This window comes from Anoplopoma fimbria, chromosome 19, assembly GCF_027596085.1.
Source record: "Anoplopoma fimbria isolate UVic2021 breed Golden Eagle Sablefish chromosome 19, Afim_UVic_2022, whole genome shotgun sequence".
NCBI lineage: Eukaryota > Metazoa > Chordata > Actinopteri > Perciformes > Anoplopomatidae > Anoplopoma > Anoplopoma fimbria.
Window position 1 is genome coordinate 2,676,367 of NC_072467.1, and position 14,934 is coordinate 2,691,300.

At 38.0% G+C, this 14,934-nt stretch overlaps 1 protein-coding gene across 2 annotated transcripts; it reads right to left on the reverse strand.

The window, feature by feature from the left end:
- Nucleotides 1-8,692: 8,692 nt before the first annotated feature.
- Nucleotides 8,693-12,411, reverse strand: lysmd4 (LysM, putative peptidoglycan-binding, domain containing 4). Of its 2 annotated transcripts, none has more exons than XM_054620489.1 (3): nucleotides 12,273-12,411; nucleotides 10,602-10,879; nucleotides 8,693-10,520 (listed from the first exon to the last, which is right to left on the reverse strand). In XM_054620489.1, exons 2-3 carry the CDS (start codon nucleotides 10,863-10,865, stop codon nucleotides 9,966-9,968), a joined length of 819 nt encoding a protein of 272 aa, XP_054476464.1. In that variant the 5' UTR covers nucleotides 10,866-10,879; nucleotides 12,273-12,411; the 3' UTR covers nucleotides 8,693-9,965. The 2 variants fall into 2 exon arrangements, with proteins under 2 accessions (XP_054476464.1, XP_054476465.1); XM_054620490.1 differs by lacking the exon at nucleotides 12,273-12,411 and adding an exon at nucleotides 11,383-11,458.
- Between the last annotated feature and the right edge of the window lie 2,523 nt (nucleotides 12,412-14,934).

Consider the following 14,934-nt stretch of genomic DNA (forward strand, 5'->3'; position numbering starts at 1 on the left):
AGTCATGTGTGTCTCCATTTATGAAATCAGAATTTTGAATTGTACATGTAAAAATCACATTTCCTACTGGGACAATAAATGGTTTAAATGTGCAGTGTTTAAACTCTGTCCGAAATGTTAGTTTTAAACTTAAAAAAAATGAGCTACCATTAGCTACAGAATGTGAAGAGGTGTTGATGTTATGTCGAAAACGTTTATGTGTTGCAGAGTAATCAGAGAAGAAATCACTATCACCTCCTTAGCGCTGGGGTTTGCATTAACTGAATGCAAGTTGCTACAGCTAACCTCTTACTAAATTATTTTTCTTGTTTTTGCCGCTTTGGAATGAATCCAATAAACAAGCGATCAAAACATACTAAGATCATACAGCACCATGTTATTGGCACAGTAAACACAATCTAAGATGATGGAACACATGGAGATTATTCCAGTGTTTCAGCAGTTTGGTCAAATTTAGCATATTTTTGCACTGCTGTGAATTAGTAGTTAATATATTTTTGGTTAAATGATACCTCCTATTTGTTTGGAGCTTGTGGCCAGATCTTTAACTTTAGGCCATTAAGTTGAAAGAAAACACTTTCCTTCTCTGTGATATATATTTTGCAAGTTTGTTAATCTTTCATATGCACAAAAAAAAATTCCTGCTTGACTCTGCTTGAATATTTAGCAGTATTAACTCAGACCACCGAACAAATCTGAAGCTCAGCCGTCTATGATCTTTCTCTGAACACAAGTCTGGGGCTGCTTGTATGTTTATCACAGAGCAGAGAGTGTGCTTACATTTCTCAAGGGGCGTATTGCCCTAATCCTGATTGCTATCTCGGTACTATTAAAGTGGTGCGCAACTACACGCACAGTTAAAGAGTGTTGATTAACTCGGTTTCTAAGTGAGTTTACTGATACAAGAGTATCAGTTTGACACCTTTTATCAGAGCTGATACAAGTCTGTGATAATGTTGAAGAAAGGTGCCTGAGCGCATTGAGTCGATGTACCAGTGACTACAAAAGGAAAGGATATTATCATCCCATAATAACTTGCTCCAAAAATGTTTGACAGGCTGCATACATTAGTGACCTACTTAAAATACTTTAATAGCTCAGTTCACTCAGATTCTCCAGGCACATTGGTTTCCAAGTTCCAATACTTTAGTTTAATCATGTGATGTGTTTCCATGCTTGCATTCTGACTAACAGAGATCAATACAACACACTGATGCTCTGCTCTACTTTATACCAACAAAGCCCTGACCACAAGACAGAAAGAGGAAAGATTTGTTCAGCTATAGTTAGAGATCAGCTGGCAGACTGCACATCCTTTGCTGGACCCTGCTTGACCCTTGATTTTCCTGTTGTTGTCCTACACATTTCATTTTCCCCTTCACATGCAGAAGAACACACAAAACTAAACTCACTGCCCTCAGTTTATACACTGGCTTTTGTAATCTGCTGAAAGATCTGCTCACGTCCATAAACTGCAAGCTCAATTAAAGGGCAATCAACCCGACTGTGTACACACAAACACATGCGTCAGTTTGCATATTCTGGCATCAATACAGCCTCCTTAGAATAAAAACAGTGATTCGGGGTAGCTTGCCATCATAAGGTCTCACTTCAGTCATTCTCAAGCCAGTTTTTGTCTGCCCCTACAATGCCAAACAATCCTCAAGGTTACAATTCAGTCTTCGGCCCATCGCTTTGTCTTTATCTGGCCTTGGATCAGGAGACACTTGCCAAAGGGAATGGCTGACAACTACTCCCCCATGTATGGCAGCTTTGTGAGCCCGGCGACGAGAGATAGGTGCTTGCTCCCTGTGTCTACTCTCTTTGTTGACCAAGTCCTCTATCTTGTTTGGATCCACTTTGTCTGACCTCAACACGCTTCTCCTGACAGTCACTATCTACCACGTTGTTGTGCTAGTAAAGTGTGAAATGCAGCTACAGGATAAGATAAGACGTGGTGTTGTAATGGCCAACATTGGAGACAAACTGAAACATCTATCTATCTATCTATCTATCTATCTATCTATCTATCTATCTATCTATCTATCTATCTATCTATCTATCTATCTATCTATCTGTCTGTCTGTCTGTCTGTCTGTCTGTCTGTCTGTCTGTCTGTCTGTCTGTCTGTCTGTCTGTCTGTCTGTCTGTCTGTCTGTCCGTCCCTCCATCCAAAATGCAATTCTCTACCGCTTGTATCTTTTCATTTTTACAAAAATGAAAATTGAAAAAGGTCTAAAATATTTATTTGCCGTTCTATTCATTTCATTAGTAATTTTCGCCTTGTGCAATCTTCGGTGTGTTTTAAGAAAGGACTTTCAAACGCCAGCTTTTGCACGGACGTGTGAGCGACGGCAAACATGAGTGCAGCCTTCGCAGGCAAATAACTTTTCCTTTGAAAGCCTCCTCTGAGAGCATCTGCACGGGAACATCTGGGTAAGGCAGGAAATTCAGCATCTCTCAGCGTGACGTGCTTTGAATGTTTTTCAAGTACTTCAGAGGGATGAGCTGAGTTTAGAGCCCTGCAACCTCCAAAACCCTGACGGGATTTATGGAGTCCAGCAGCAAGTGGTTCTCATTACCGATGTCATCCTTCAGACAAATTGATGTATTGGGCTCGCTGGGGCGATGTTTGTCTCCTGGCATGATTACTGCAATATTGTGTTTTCACTATATATATATGTCCACAACATTTTTCCAGTTGTTGTGAACAATACACTTGTGGTGGCGACAGAGGAGATCTTTCATTTCATTAACATTCGCCCATAAAATCCCCGAACTAAAAATGTATTTTAATAATAGAAATCCTTCACCAGTGTGCGAGGGGCATTCCGGCTTCAGTTGAAAAAAACATCTAGTTATAATAGAGTTCATCTGGCTGTGGGGAGCTACGCATCACCGCCAAGAATTATGTTATAAATTGTGCCTGAGACTGGAGGACTGAGCACACTGCACCTGGTCTGACACAGCTGTTTCGCCCACACTTCTGCAGCTCAGATCCAGAGGCCTGATTTTGTATGAAGGCCTTGAAAATGTCTCAAAGGCAGAAAATAGAAAAGGGGAAATAGTTTCGTTGCCCAGTTATTTAAAAACAATGAGTTTAAAGTGTTTCTCTACAAGCATGTACAAGGTAGTGGACGAGAAGGATATGAGAAAAAATCATTAATTCCCGTAATTGAGAAAATGAAAATCCTAACTCACTCAGTATCTTTTCAACCGATTTACACCTGATTACCTCTTGTAATATCCTCATGATTAATTTGAATGTTTATAATGGATTCCTTGGTGCATTGTTAATCATTATCTATCCATATTGCAAAGACTCACTTCTGGTTTCATGGTTCCTTACAAACTGTAAAGTCTTTGTTTTACCTCTATTGAAAGTGTTTCTGCAAATGAAGCTATAAGGTCACTTTTAAGGCGTACATTTAGAGGTTGCAGATATTTCATCAGCACTGCAGGTGTAATATCCTATCAGAGTACTGAGAGCCTATATTGAACCTCCTGTTTATGTCTAGTTGTGCTCCTTTCGAGCCAAGCAGGTGCTCAGTTGAGTTGCATCCAGTGATTTAGAGAAGCATGTCCAACCCATTATCCTCTCCTCATCCATGCCTGTCTCTGTGGATTCTCTCCTCCTGCCAACATTTTACATTGTCCTTTGCAGCCACAAGGACACAATGGAGTGCAAGTTTATATGCGAGAGAATATGATCTCAGTTACACCATTTAAGATAAGATATAGTTAGACTTGACTGTAGTAACAAAAACCTTACTTTAACATTTTTTTTTATTCTTTATCCAATTCTGCAAAAATACAAGCTAATTTATTGCTTTTCTCTCAGAGACTAAAAATCCCAAACTCAATCATCAAAAGATTGAAACCCTAAGTCGACTCAGTCTATGTCATGCTAAACGGCTTTTTAGGAGAATTTTAATGTACACAGTATTTTGTCATTTATGAACATTATTTGAGTGGTATTGTGTATCTTACCATATATTATTATTAATATACCATTACTATAGTAAGTTATAGTTTTAACAATAAATGAAGTTGGATAACTACTGATAAGGGGGTAAGTTATATATTGATACTGTGAGTTTTTTTCTGAGTACATCAGCAACATCAGTCACTGCAGGAGAAAATGAGCACAAAAGGGAAAAATACAGCAGCAATAAATGCAAAGTATTTGCATATGTGTGATTCAAATACAGGTATTTACTTGTTTTTAAAATGTCACTAACCTGCTTGGCCTAATGGTATTTACAATGATTGGATTTCTATGTAAGATCTGTTGTCAAAATAAAGACAGTAATGATTGCATCAAAAACTGGTTATTAGTATTAATAATTGGTCATTTCTAATGTCTGACAATATCAAAGTTCACATAGGAATAGCTGGGGTCACTTGCAGATATCAACATATGTTAATAAACACAAACTTAATGTGTTTATAAAGTATGTACATCCCGATTCACTGTTCCCTCTATGAATACCATAAAGATGTACAATACAGTATACAGTACGACATTTCTGCAAGAGAGTATATGTTAACCACGTCTTTTATCCATGTTTTTTTTTTTTTTTTTTATAGCACATAATTTCAAGCCTTATTGATGTTATGTCTAGAGCAAATAAGCTTTAATAATATAAATAATTTGAACATTTAAACTGTCTAATATAATTTTACTTTCTATCAATACTCAACTTCGAGGTACAGTGTGAGTACGACGGACAGAAGAACGTATTATGTTGTTACCCTTAATGTTATAGGATAATCTCATTCTTCCAATTAATCATTTTAACACATAGAGTGTGTAAAAAGTCTGTGAAAATATTTCATTGTACAGCGCATACATGCTGGTGTCTTGGACATGGCCCAAGGATTCAAGAGACAACAATAATGAAAGGCTACATTCATATCTCTCTCTTCATAAACTCTATCTGTGTAGTTTGACTGAAAGCGTCCCTCGGGTGAAAACCCCTAAAACTTGGGCTGGAATGTAAAACAGGTGCTGCACAATTGGTTCCTCCACAGCGGGGGAGAAAGAAAAACAGCCGCCCCTGCAGGAACATGAGTGACAGAACATTACATTCTCCAGCCAGCTGTGTCTCCAGATGATCCCCTATTTACACAGTCAGACTTAAATTATAACATACAGCATGCATACAATATATAACGCATGCTCTTCCAGCTATAACCTCACCTACATTAAAAAAGAAGAAGAAGAAAGAAATCCTACTCTAGTGGTAAAAATATTCCTTGATAGCATATTTCTGTATTCTGTTGGATTAGTTTTCAAAGCACAAACATGTTTCTCATAAGACTGAAGATATATGCTGATAAAAAACAAATTAAACAGTCTTAGCTCTTTCCTTGACACCTTGTGTGTTCCTCAAGTGGTGCAGTAACATCTGGAATGGATTTACACATTGAAATTCTGGCTGGGGATTCAAAGAGAAGAGTTTTTAATTGAATCCACTCCGAAGCATGTGAGACTGAAATGTCTTCTGGCGAGGACCTTCCAATACACTCTCATGTTGCTTTGTCATGTCAACTCTTTCCCAACTCTTAGCCCCTCTTGCCAAATTCATCAAATGAAAAATGCATTTTATTGGAATCCTTTTCAGCAATCCTTTGGTCTGTCCATGAAAGTGTACTGCTGCCTCCCTTCCGTGAGTCCAGCCCTGACCATACCGCATACCGGCACAACACTAAACCTACTGCTGTGCAACAATACACACATTCACAGCCCACAGACAGCAAATTGCTTCTCTCATTCCCCACCACGCCCTGCCTTCGTTTCTCAGCCACCTGCAAAACAAACTGCACTGGAAATTTCACTACAAATTACCCTGTGTCTGCCAAATCCCCCCGGGAGCTGAGGAAATCAAAACCCTGGATGTCCCTGCCCCCAGTGAAACAGGCCTTAGCCCCACTCACACAGAAAGCATGCGGACTGTATTCATGTTTATCACTCTAAAAATCATGTTTTTCTTTTTATTCAAGAAATGTATAAAATATACTCTTTTTTATTGTAGTCTAAAATTTTTATTTATCTGAAGGCTTATAAGTTTTTTGAAGCATTAAAAGACACAAGGACACAAGGTTAAAAAAGCTACTGTAAACCTTTCACCAAAAAGCTGAATTGAATAAAAGTGGTTGTGAAGAATAGAAACCATATGAACGTTCCCAGTTTACTTTTTGTCAACACCAATTGTATGAACAAACCGTACTTCTGTGGGCTTCGGGTCAACATGACATCGTGAAACTAAGCCTCCATTCCCTCTAAGAAAGAAGTGAAAACTGAGACCTGTTTCGCTTCAGGGGAAAATCAAAGGAAGGCACATACCTTAGCAGTGAATAATGATCAACAGCATAAACCCAACAGCGTTTACATTGCAAGGGCCACAGTGCCTCCTGGTGACAGCCGTGCTGACCTCCAAACACACTGAGGAATGTCAGAGGGAGAGAGAGAGAGAGAGAGTGAGAGAGTGAGTCAGTGGCCGATGTGCCAGAGAGATGAGTGTTGAAAGCTCCTTGGAAAAAGGATTAGGGCTGTTTATGTTGGCCAAGTGGCCCACTGCCAGCTGCTCAAGTGTGCAAACTTCTTAAAGCTGCAGAGCTTCGGGTTGCTCGTGAATCTTTTCACTGTATTTACCCTCCACCCCGACTGTATGGACGGTTGTGCTTTGTTCAGGGGGGGAAAGCCCCCACCTCTTAAGCCCCCACCTCCATAAAAGCACGCTCTGCCCCAAAAATGTGCTGGATTCAAACCAGCCTTTCTGTGACACAAGCCCTGAAAACACATCCATACACAGAGTGTGCATAGATATACCTCAGGGAGAGTCATTTATTTAAAAATGAAATATCCAAAAGTCAAAAGTCTACTTGACTTATTTCAATTGTATTAGAACAAACATTGACGTTACATATAGTCAGACTTTAATCTGACTGTAATATGTCAGCCAAACCCTTCCTCTCACTGAAGTGAACCGTTTAATACTGATCAGACACGCCTTATTCGGATTGTTGAAGGTAAGGTTTTGGTTTTATTGAGTAAGTCAGTCCTCTACAGGAGCAGACTTGAAGTGGATTTCTTCAAATAAAGAAGGCAGGGAGCAGAAGTGTCCAGGTTGGAGGTAAAAGAGAAGGGAGGAGGCCCACGTATCAACAGTAGGATAAGACTCAGCCTGGGAGCTGGCAGGATGCCAGAGCTCTGCGGCCTGGAGCTAGATCAGAGCAGGGTTCGTGAGCTGTAGTTATGAGATGAGGGTCTCAGGTCATAGAACAATAAAATGCATAAAGCCGCTGCAGCAGTAGAGCTTAACTGCTCAACTTTTGTCCCTCCAGTCTCAGGAAAACTCAAACGTTTGAGTCAAGTTTTCAAACTGTGAATACTTAAAGACAGTTGTCTCTGGCTTTTGTTACATCAGACATCTCGAACCTTGAACAATATCAGCTTTTTTGCCATCATCACACGGAAGATCTATAGTCCAATAGGCTCGATTGAACAGGGCACATTGTTGAGATTTGTATGTTTGTATTTATGTGAAACAGTGTACAGCACGTCTTGGGACGCAAGACAAATTTCGTGAAATATTCTGATAATAAAGTTAAATCAAATTAGTACTACATGTATAGCTTTTTCACTCACTTGTAGGCTATATGACTACTGTTTGGGGACTCATACATGCATCTTCAATGGTTATAAGAAATTCATTTATATATATATATATATATTCACAAACTTCCTAACCCATTCGGCTGTCCCTGTCCTTTGAAGTTGCTAGAGCACTTGAAATGTCTCTTTAAGACGCTTTGTAGAATGTTTGTTTTGGCTTTAAACTTAGGTTACAAACTGTTTGAACAGCAGTGTTTGGGTCGACTGTCTTTCAACCACAATATCCAGGTTCAGACTCCATCACAACGAGCATCTGTGGGCCAGACAATCAATGTCCTATTGGTTTTAGCAGGGCTGCTCTGCTGCTGACCTCGTGCTTTGACTTCTGCACAGAGAGGGGAAGCAAAATAATACATTTTGCCTTTAAAAATCCTGTTGGTTGTGTTAATGAGTGAAATCATATTTTATTTCTACATTGTGTTGTTTTATTTGTGCATTCAATGCTGATTTGTGAATACAACTGTTTTTATTCAAAAAACCTTGACTGTAATCAAAGGTTGTTTACATGTTATTTTGACTGTTTTTCTATTTGCCAAGCAAGACATGGAGAACTAGCATCAATCTAAATCCTGTGTGTGTCCAAACTGGATATATATATATATATAGTGCTATTAGCTACTGGTATATTTGGTTCATTAGACCTCTCTATCTATCTATCTATCATCCGAGAGCTCAAACAACCTAGAAGAAGTTGCTGCACAGACCTTATTTATCATCATTAAAATCATACTATTTTGACATAAATTGTAATATAAAACCAATGTATTAAACCATATAATCATCCTACATGCAGTCTTACTAAGAAGCTGTCAAGTAGAGATTGTTTGACTCCATCCCTCCACAAACATCACAGAAACAGTTTGTGCATGCTGCCATCTTTTGGTAATTGTGGATACTGCAACTCTGCCAACATATTCTGGCTCTACAATATAGTATAGTATAAATATATGTATATATATTTTATTATATACGTATATTTGCTCTCAGTTGTGAGCAGTATATTGTGTCTGTGATAAAATTTTAATACACAAGTGTGATAAGACTTGGAGGATAAGATGAGAAAAAACACGACACAAAAAAACAAGACGCACCATTTTGTCAGAGGATACTTCAGGGACACTTTAACACTGTAAAGTTTGTATTCAAATAGGAACATGCTGCATAAAAACATTTTTGGACATCCTTCATGTAAATTTTGGCATCTAAAATGGTTTCAAAATTTACTTAAAAGTTTGAAAAATATGTCAGCTAAATCCAGTTTCATTACATTAAATAGTTTAGCGTTTAAAAAGTGGATTCAATTACCCATCAGACAAGTGTGCAACATTATATTAACCTGCGAATGAAGGTTAAAGGCATTTTTAATGTCTCACACTTAATTCAGGGAACTTTTGGATGACTAGAAGTCATTTTCAAAATGAAACACCTTGAAGATTAAAGATCTCAAGGTGCCATATGAGCACATACAATCTAACAAGATAAAGAATTCCACCAAATTCTTACTGTAAACACAATTTTCACATTTGGCACTGTATTCAGACCCAGAGAGAAGGCATGAGGTACACAGTATTACCTAGACAATCAACACAGCCACAAATAAGTTAAATCAAACAAGGCACACAATTTATGCTCAAACCTGTCAAATACAGTTAAACCTCACACACTTTTCTCTCATTTTATTCTTGTTAGGCAAAAGTTTAAAAATATATATTAATCTATTGGGACAGATATCAAGAATGCGTCAATCTATGACACTGATATGATGACACTTGTTGATGTGATGATACTGGCAACAGGCACTGGTGGAAAGGCAAGTTGTGTTAAAGAACAGCAATGCCTACAGAGCCATTGGTTTTTTTTTCCCCACACAGAAATACATTTTATATTTCCACGTACTATTCAACCTGAGGAACTTCAAGACACAACCGTTTAATATCTGAGATTAGGGAAAGAAGGAGGAACTGTGCTCCCAACAAACAACTGTTTTTCAAACCAAAGGATCTCAGATTTCAGGGAACTGTAATCAATGAAAGCAGTTTGATAAAATCTTAGTGTCTTAAATTGTCAAAATGAGGACAGTGCAGCGATTTCCCTTCAAGACAATCATTGAAGTATCTGCCTCAAACATAGTTATTAAAACAGTTTTTTACAGTATAAAATAAAAAAGGTAAAATTCGCTGACACATTGCACAATTTAAATGTTAGATATGGCTTTAACTTGATGGTCACTCACTTCCATTAAACCATCAAACGGCACAGTTTAAAAATAATTCCTGTTTCTGCACTAGCCTGGTTCTTGAAAATGCTCCAGTCCTTTTGTATCAAGGCCTGTCCCCGAGGAGTTTGAAGAGGTGGTGGATAACTGTAAAGCACCACTATCACTAACTTCTCCATTATCTTTTGTCTTGAAATAAATAACGTAAAATAATGGCAGGACGATGCCTATCAGGAGCATGGCAACAACGGCGTTCCACCACTGGATGCCCCAGTCTGCACCGTGACTGGTCAGGCGCTGCCCTCTGAAACCAAACCTATGCTGTTTCCCCGAGTTATCCAAGAAGACGTCATCTTGTTCGTTCGTGGTCTGAATCAGTTTCTCGATATCGTGGTCCACCTCCATCAGAAAGTCTGTGACCTCCTGCAGATGTGGTACGGCTCTGTCTCGGTCCGGAGGCTTCACTAGTGTGGTGGATGGATGTGGCATTTCTTCTTGAGGGTCGCTTGGGTTTGCGTACATGTCCGTTAAAAAGCTGTGTTTCTGAACAGGTATTTTGATAGATTTCAACGCGAATAAATCTTGTTCTTGCATCAGGTTGTTCACCCGCTTTATATCTGCCACCTGTTGACAGAAACAGGAATGTCAACACTTAAAAAGATCAACAACAGAAATGTTTTCAGTGACTTTAAAAGACATCTTTACCTTGCAGCCGTATTGCAGTGCAAGCTTGTTGAGGTTGTCGCCGTCTAGCACCTCACGCTCCAGCAGCTGGATGTTCCTCAGTCTGTCCTGCTCCTGATCTTGGAAAACCCACGGCCTCATCTCCATGACATTGAGCTCCTCGTCATCTGAGGATGCAGTAGACTCATTGGGCCTCCTATTGAACATGTAAACCTGGCCATCTGCACTGGCGTGGACGTCCACCGGGGCCTGGAAAGCCTGTGAGATGTGCTCCCCCCGCCGCATGATGAAGCGCCAGACTGTAAGGAATGTCCAAAGTCCAACATTAAAGGTTACAATCAAAAACCTTTTTAAAACCCAATTCAAATATATATATATGCCTTGTGTAATGCAGCAGGGTTTCTCATGTTCTTCCTATTATGTGTGTTTTAGCAAAGACTTAAAAGTAAAATTTAAGGACTTCGTCAGTCAAAGTAAAATGAACATGAAAATGTTCAAGAGTCTCAGCCATTGGCACACGATCATTGCCTCGTAGGAAGTGCAGTTGCTGAATACTAAAGGAAGGCAGCAACTGAACAGTAAGTTTAACACAAAACTACATTTATCGACACATAGAAAAATAATTGTGTCAAATGTCGGATGAGCTTTTCTATGGGAGCCCAGCATTCATGTTAAATAATGTCTTAACCTAACGTTAGGTCCCACAGTGGGTATCAATCTCACCCGTCATGACTCTACAGGACCCCATGACAGGTGACACCATTCTCCAGCCCTGACCTAATGTAGCTTTAATCTAACTCACCCCAACTCAAGAGCAGATACTTTCGACTTGATCTGGCCTCATATCTAAATGATATCTGTGTAGGCTTAACTGCAAATGGCTTGAAAAGGCCAATTTATCTGAATGTCTTTAGCTTGGTCAATTTCCCAGCAACCCTCTCTTGTGTTTCTCTAATTGCACCAGTCTAGAAAAAGACTTTCATGTCCTAGTCATGCCCCTTTGACCTGTCTTACCAAAGAAGGAGAACATGGTTTTAATTTGACGTACAATGTGAGTATTGCACAAGACTTCATACAACTTATTGGGAAGGTAATTTGTGCTCACATTTTTATTTTTTTTGAAGAGGAACTGCTTAACACATGTTCACTACGACTGGTTGGTTTGGTTTACATGTGCACAATGGCTCCTTTTTTTTTTTAGGAGACGTTCAAGTGTAGTTGTGAATTATAGCTTCCACGCAAACGTTGTTTAAACGTGTGACGTCACTCAGTAACTATGCATAAACGTTTCATTTGAATTCAACAGGTTATCAACAGGTATGTGGTTCATTAAAAAAAAAAAAACTACATATATGCGTAATTCCAAACTGGCATATTTAATTTTTAATTAAAAAGTTAAAGATGCGTTGATTGATTCTGTATTAATCAATTCTGACGTCATCGTTTTGAAAGTTCGGCCAACATGACTCACAAATCATGTCGGTGCTGGAAGTTACCGAGGAGCACTTGAAGGCAGCACGAACGTTAGCCATCAGCTAATGCTAACGGAAGCTAATGCTAGCGAGTGAGCGTGTGACGTTAAAGCCAGTGTTCGGCGCCATAGTTACAGCTCCCAAAGTAGCTCCTGTGATTGACACCGATACATACTACTGTCAAGATGTATAAACCCGGACTACGCTCTCCATATCGTACCTTATACAAAAGTTTGAGCACACAGCAGTCCTCCCCAGCTGGGTTTGCTACCATTACAACAGCAGCTGGTGGAGCTAGCTGGCTACCGGTTAGCCTTCTTCTTCTTCGTGGCCTGTTTACAGTTGACAACACAAGAGCATTACTGCCACCCATTGCTCTGGAGTGGAACAACAGCAAATAAATAAATAAATCCAAAGGACCCTCATTCAAAGTTTAAATGAACTGATTTAATTATTATTATTGTGACACTCGGAATGCTTGTTCTTATAATTAAAATAATAATTATTATAAAATTATAATAATATATATTATAATATAATTTCAATATGGACACTCCTGCTGCTTAAAGGCAGGCAAAGGTTTTCCCCTTTATGTGACCGTTACCTATTCACATTCATTACATTACATTACATTACAGTCATTTAGCAGACGCTTTTATCCAAAGAGACTTACAGGAAGTGTATTCAACATAGGTATTCAAGAGAACTACTAGTCACCAGAAGTCATAAGTGCATCTCCTTTCTTAAACAAGCATCTTAAAGCATAAACCAGAGCAAAAGTATAGTGCAGAGGCAAATTACTACGAAAACAATAATTGCAACAGACTAATACGAATATAATAAGTGCTACAAACTACTACGAAAAAGGATAAGTGCAGTAAACAAGTACGAACTGATACACATTCACACATTGCACCATTGAAAGTGACATTTTTTATTCTGATTCCACCACAGTCATACCGTTCGTGGTCCTTAACCTGATACACATATCTGATGTATGGTAACACGACTCAAACAGTGAATTCAATATCTGTAAATCTTGTCATTTAATATGAATCCACAATTCCAACGAGCAACAGCTAGACCACGTAGTTATTATAAATGTTGCTTCAAAACATGCAAAACTCACAGTTGATCAAAACTAACTTGCTGAAGAGGCCATGGCTGAGTAACATTGTTAAAAACATTTTTGTTGTTGCTCTACACTAAAAATGTACCCTTGACAATAGAAACCTGTGCAATACATTGCACATTGCACTGTGCAATAATGGTTAAAAAAGTTAAAAGTAGTTGAAATAGTTGTTGTTTTTTTCTCTGTCTGTAAATATAGTATTTCAGTTATTGTTGTTTTTTCTACTGTTTTTTTTATTGCTTATTTATAATACTTGTTTTATTTTATTTTTATTTTCATTTTTTATTTTATTTATTTTTTTATCTTATTTTTTATTTTATTTTTAGCTTGTCTTCTTCTGCTATGTCTCTTGTGTGCACTTTACTCTGCGCTGTTGTAAGTCTGCAAATGCGGGACTAATAAAGGATTATCTTATCTTATCTTATCTTATCTTATCATATATTTTAGAAAATATCATCACTATAGAGTTTCTTCTCTTAGTTCTAAAACTCTCATCTTAAAACGGAGGTGAATGTTATAAATATAGTATATAAAGAATTCCCGTTTAGGGTATTTTCTTTTTAAGCTCTCTATGCTTATTAATATTAAATAACCAAAAAAGCTCCTCTATGCCTGCCATCTGTTGGTAAAAAGTCATCATTACATCTCGTCTATGCCACAGAAGCATAAGGGCTGTCCATTTTCTTCCTCTCCGCTATCTGTCCCAGCAGAATACAAGTAGTGGTGAGGCATCAACAGCACACCTTGGGCTGAGAGGATGCTAAAAAAGTGAATATTGGGGACCTCAGGGAAAGAACCTCAGAGGTTTTAGAAAGGTCAAGGTAGTGGTGGTGGCTTCTTTGACCGCTAGATGGTGCTATTGATCTTTCGTATCTCCTCACATTAGTATAAAGATGCTCATCTGCTTGTCAGATGGAACTAATGAAAGAGGTTTTTGGGCATGTGGCAAAAAAAATAATTAATTCCACTCTGTTTTTAATTGCTATTGTTAAAAGGTATGGAAAAGCAAATTTGGTAGTTTATCTGAAAATATTACAGCCAAGGTTAATCGCCTGATGAATGCCAGCACAAATATAGAGTAGAATCAAGAATATCCTCAAGCATGGCCAGATTGTTCAAAGATACTATGAACTCAAATATTACCTTAATTTCTATTTGACAAAATAGTTTACTGCAATATTTAACATAACAACCCAAGATTTGCCAGTAACTAAAACTGGTACCCTGCCATAGGAATAATTCTCTGAAAAAAACTAATTTACAGAGCCCATAACAAACTGGAATTATTCACCCCTAAATATATTCCTAATAAAAAATAAATATTTTTTCTTTATTTCAAAAGAATATGCAGATGCATTTATTGCCATGCAGAGGACATACTGAATAGGAGGTAGCTCTGTGTTAGTCTTTAATATTATATTATATTAATATCATATTTTTTATTCTAATACATATTTATGTTTTTTTTTAATTATATGTACTGTTCGGACTGACTTTGAATTGTATATGAATCTACTTTTATGCATATGCAATGAATGTTTATCATGTCATGTGTTAGGTGTGCTATGTACATATAATAGGTATGTTGGGTGTGCCATCATCATGTTATGTGTTATGTATTTTATGTCAGGTGTAGACCCCAGGTAGATTAGCTGTTTGCCATGGTATCACCTAATGGGGATCCTTTAAATAAACAAATAAAAAAAAAAAAAATCTTTCCCGTATCCTATATGACAAATTCTATCAAGAA

Bases quoted from the DNA above. Each gene is read 5' to 3' on its own strand.
- lysmd4 (XM_054620489.1), bottom strand. From the start codon at position 10,865: ATGCGGCGGGGGGAGCACATCTCACAGGCTTTCCAGGCCCCGGTGGAC. The intron at 10,521-10,601 runs GTAAAGATGTCT...TTCTGTCAACAG, and splicing joins CACTGCAATACGGCTGCAAG to GTGGCAGATATAAAGCGGGT.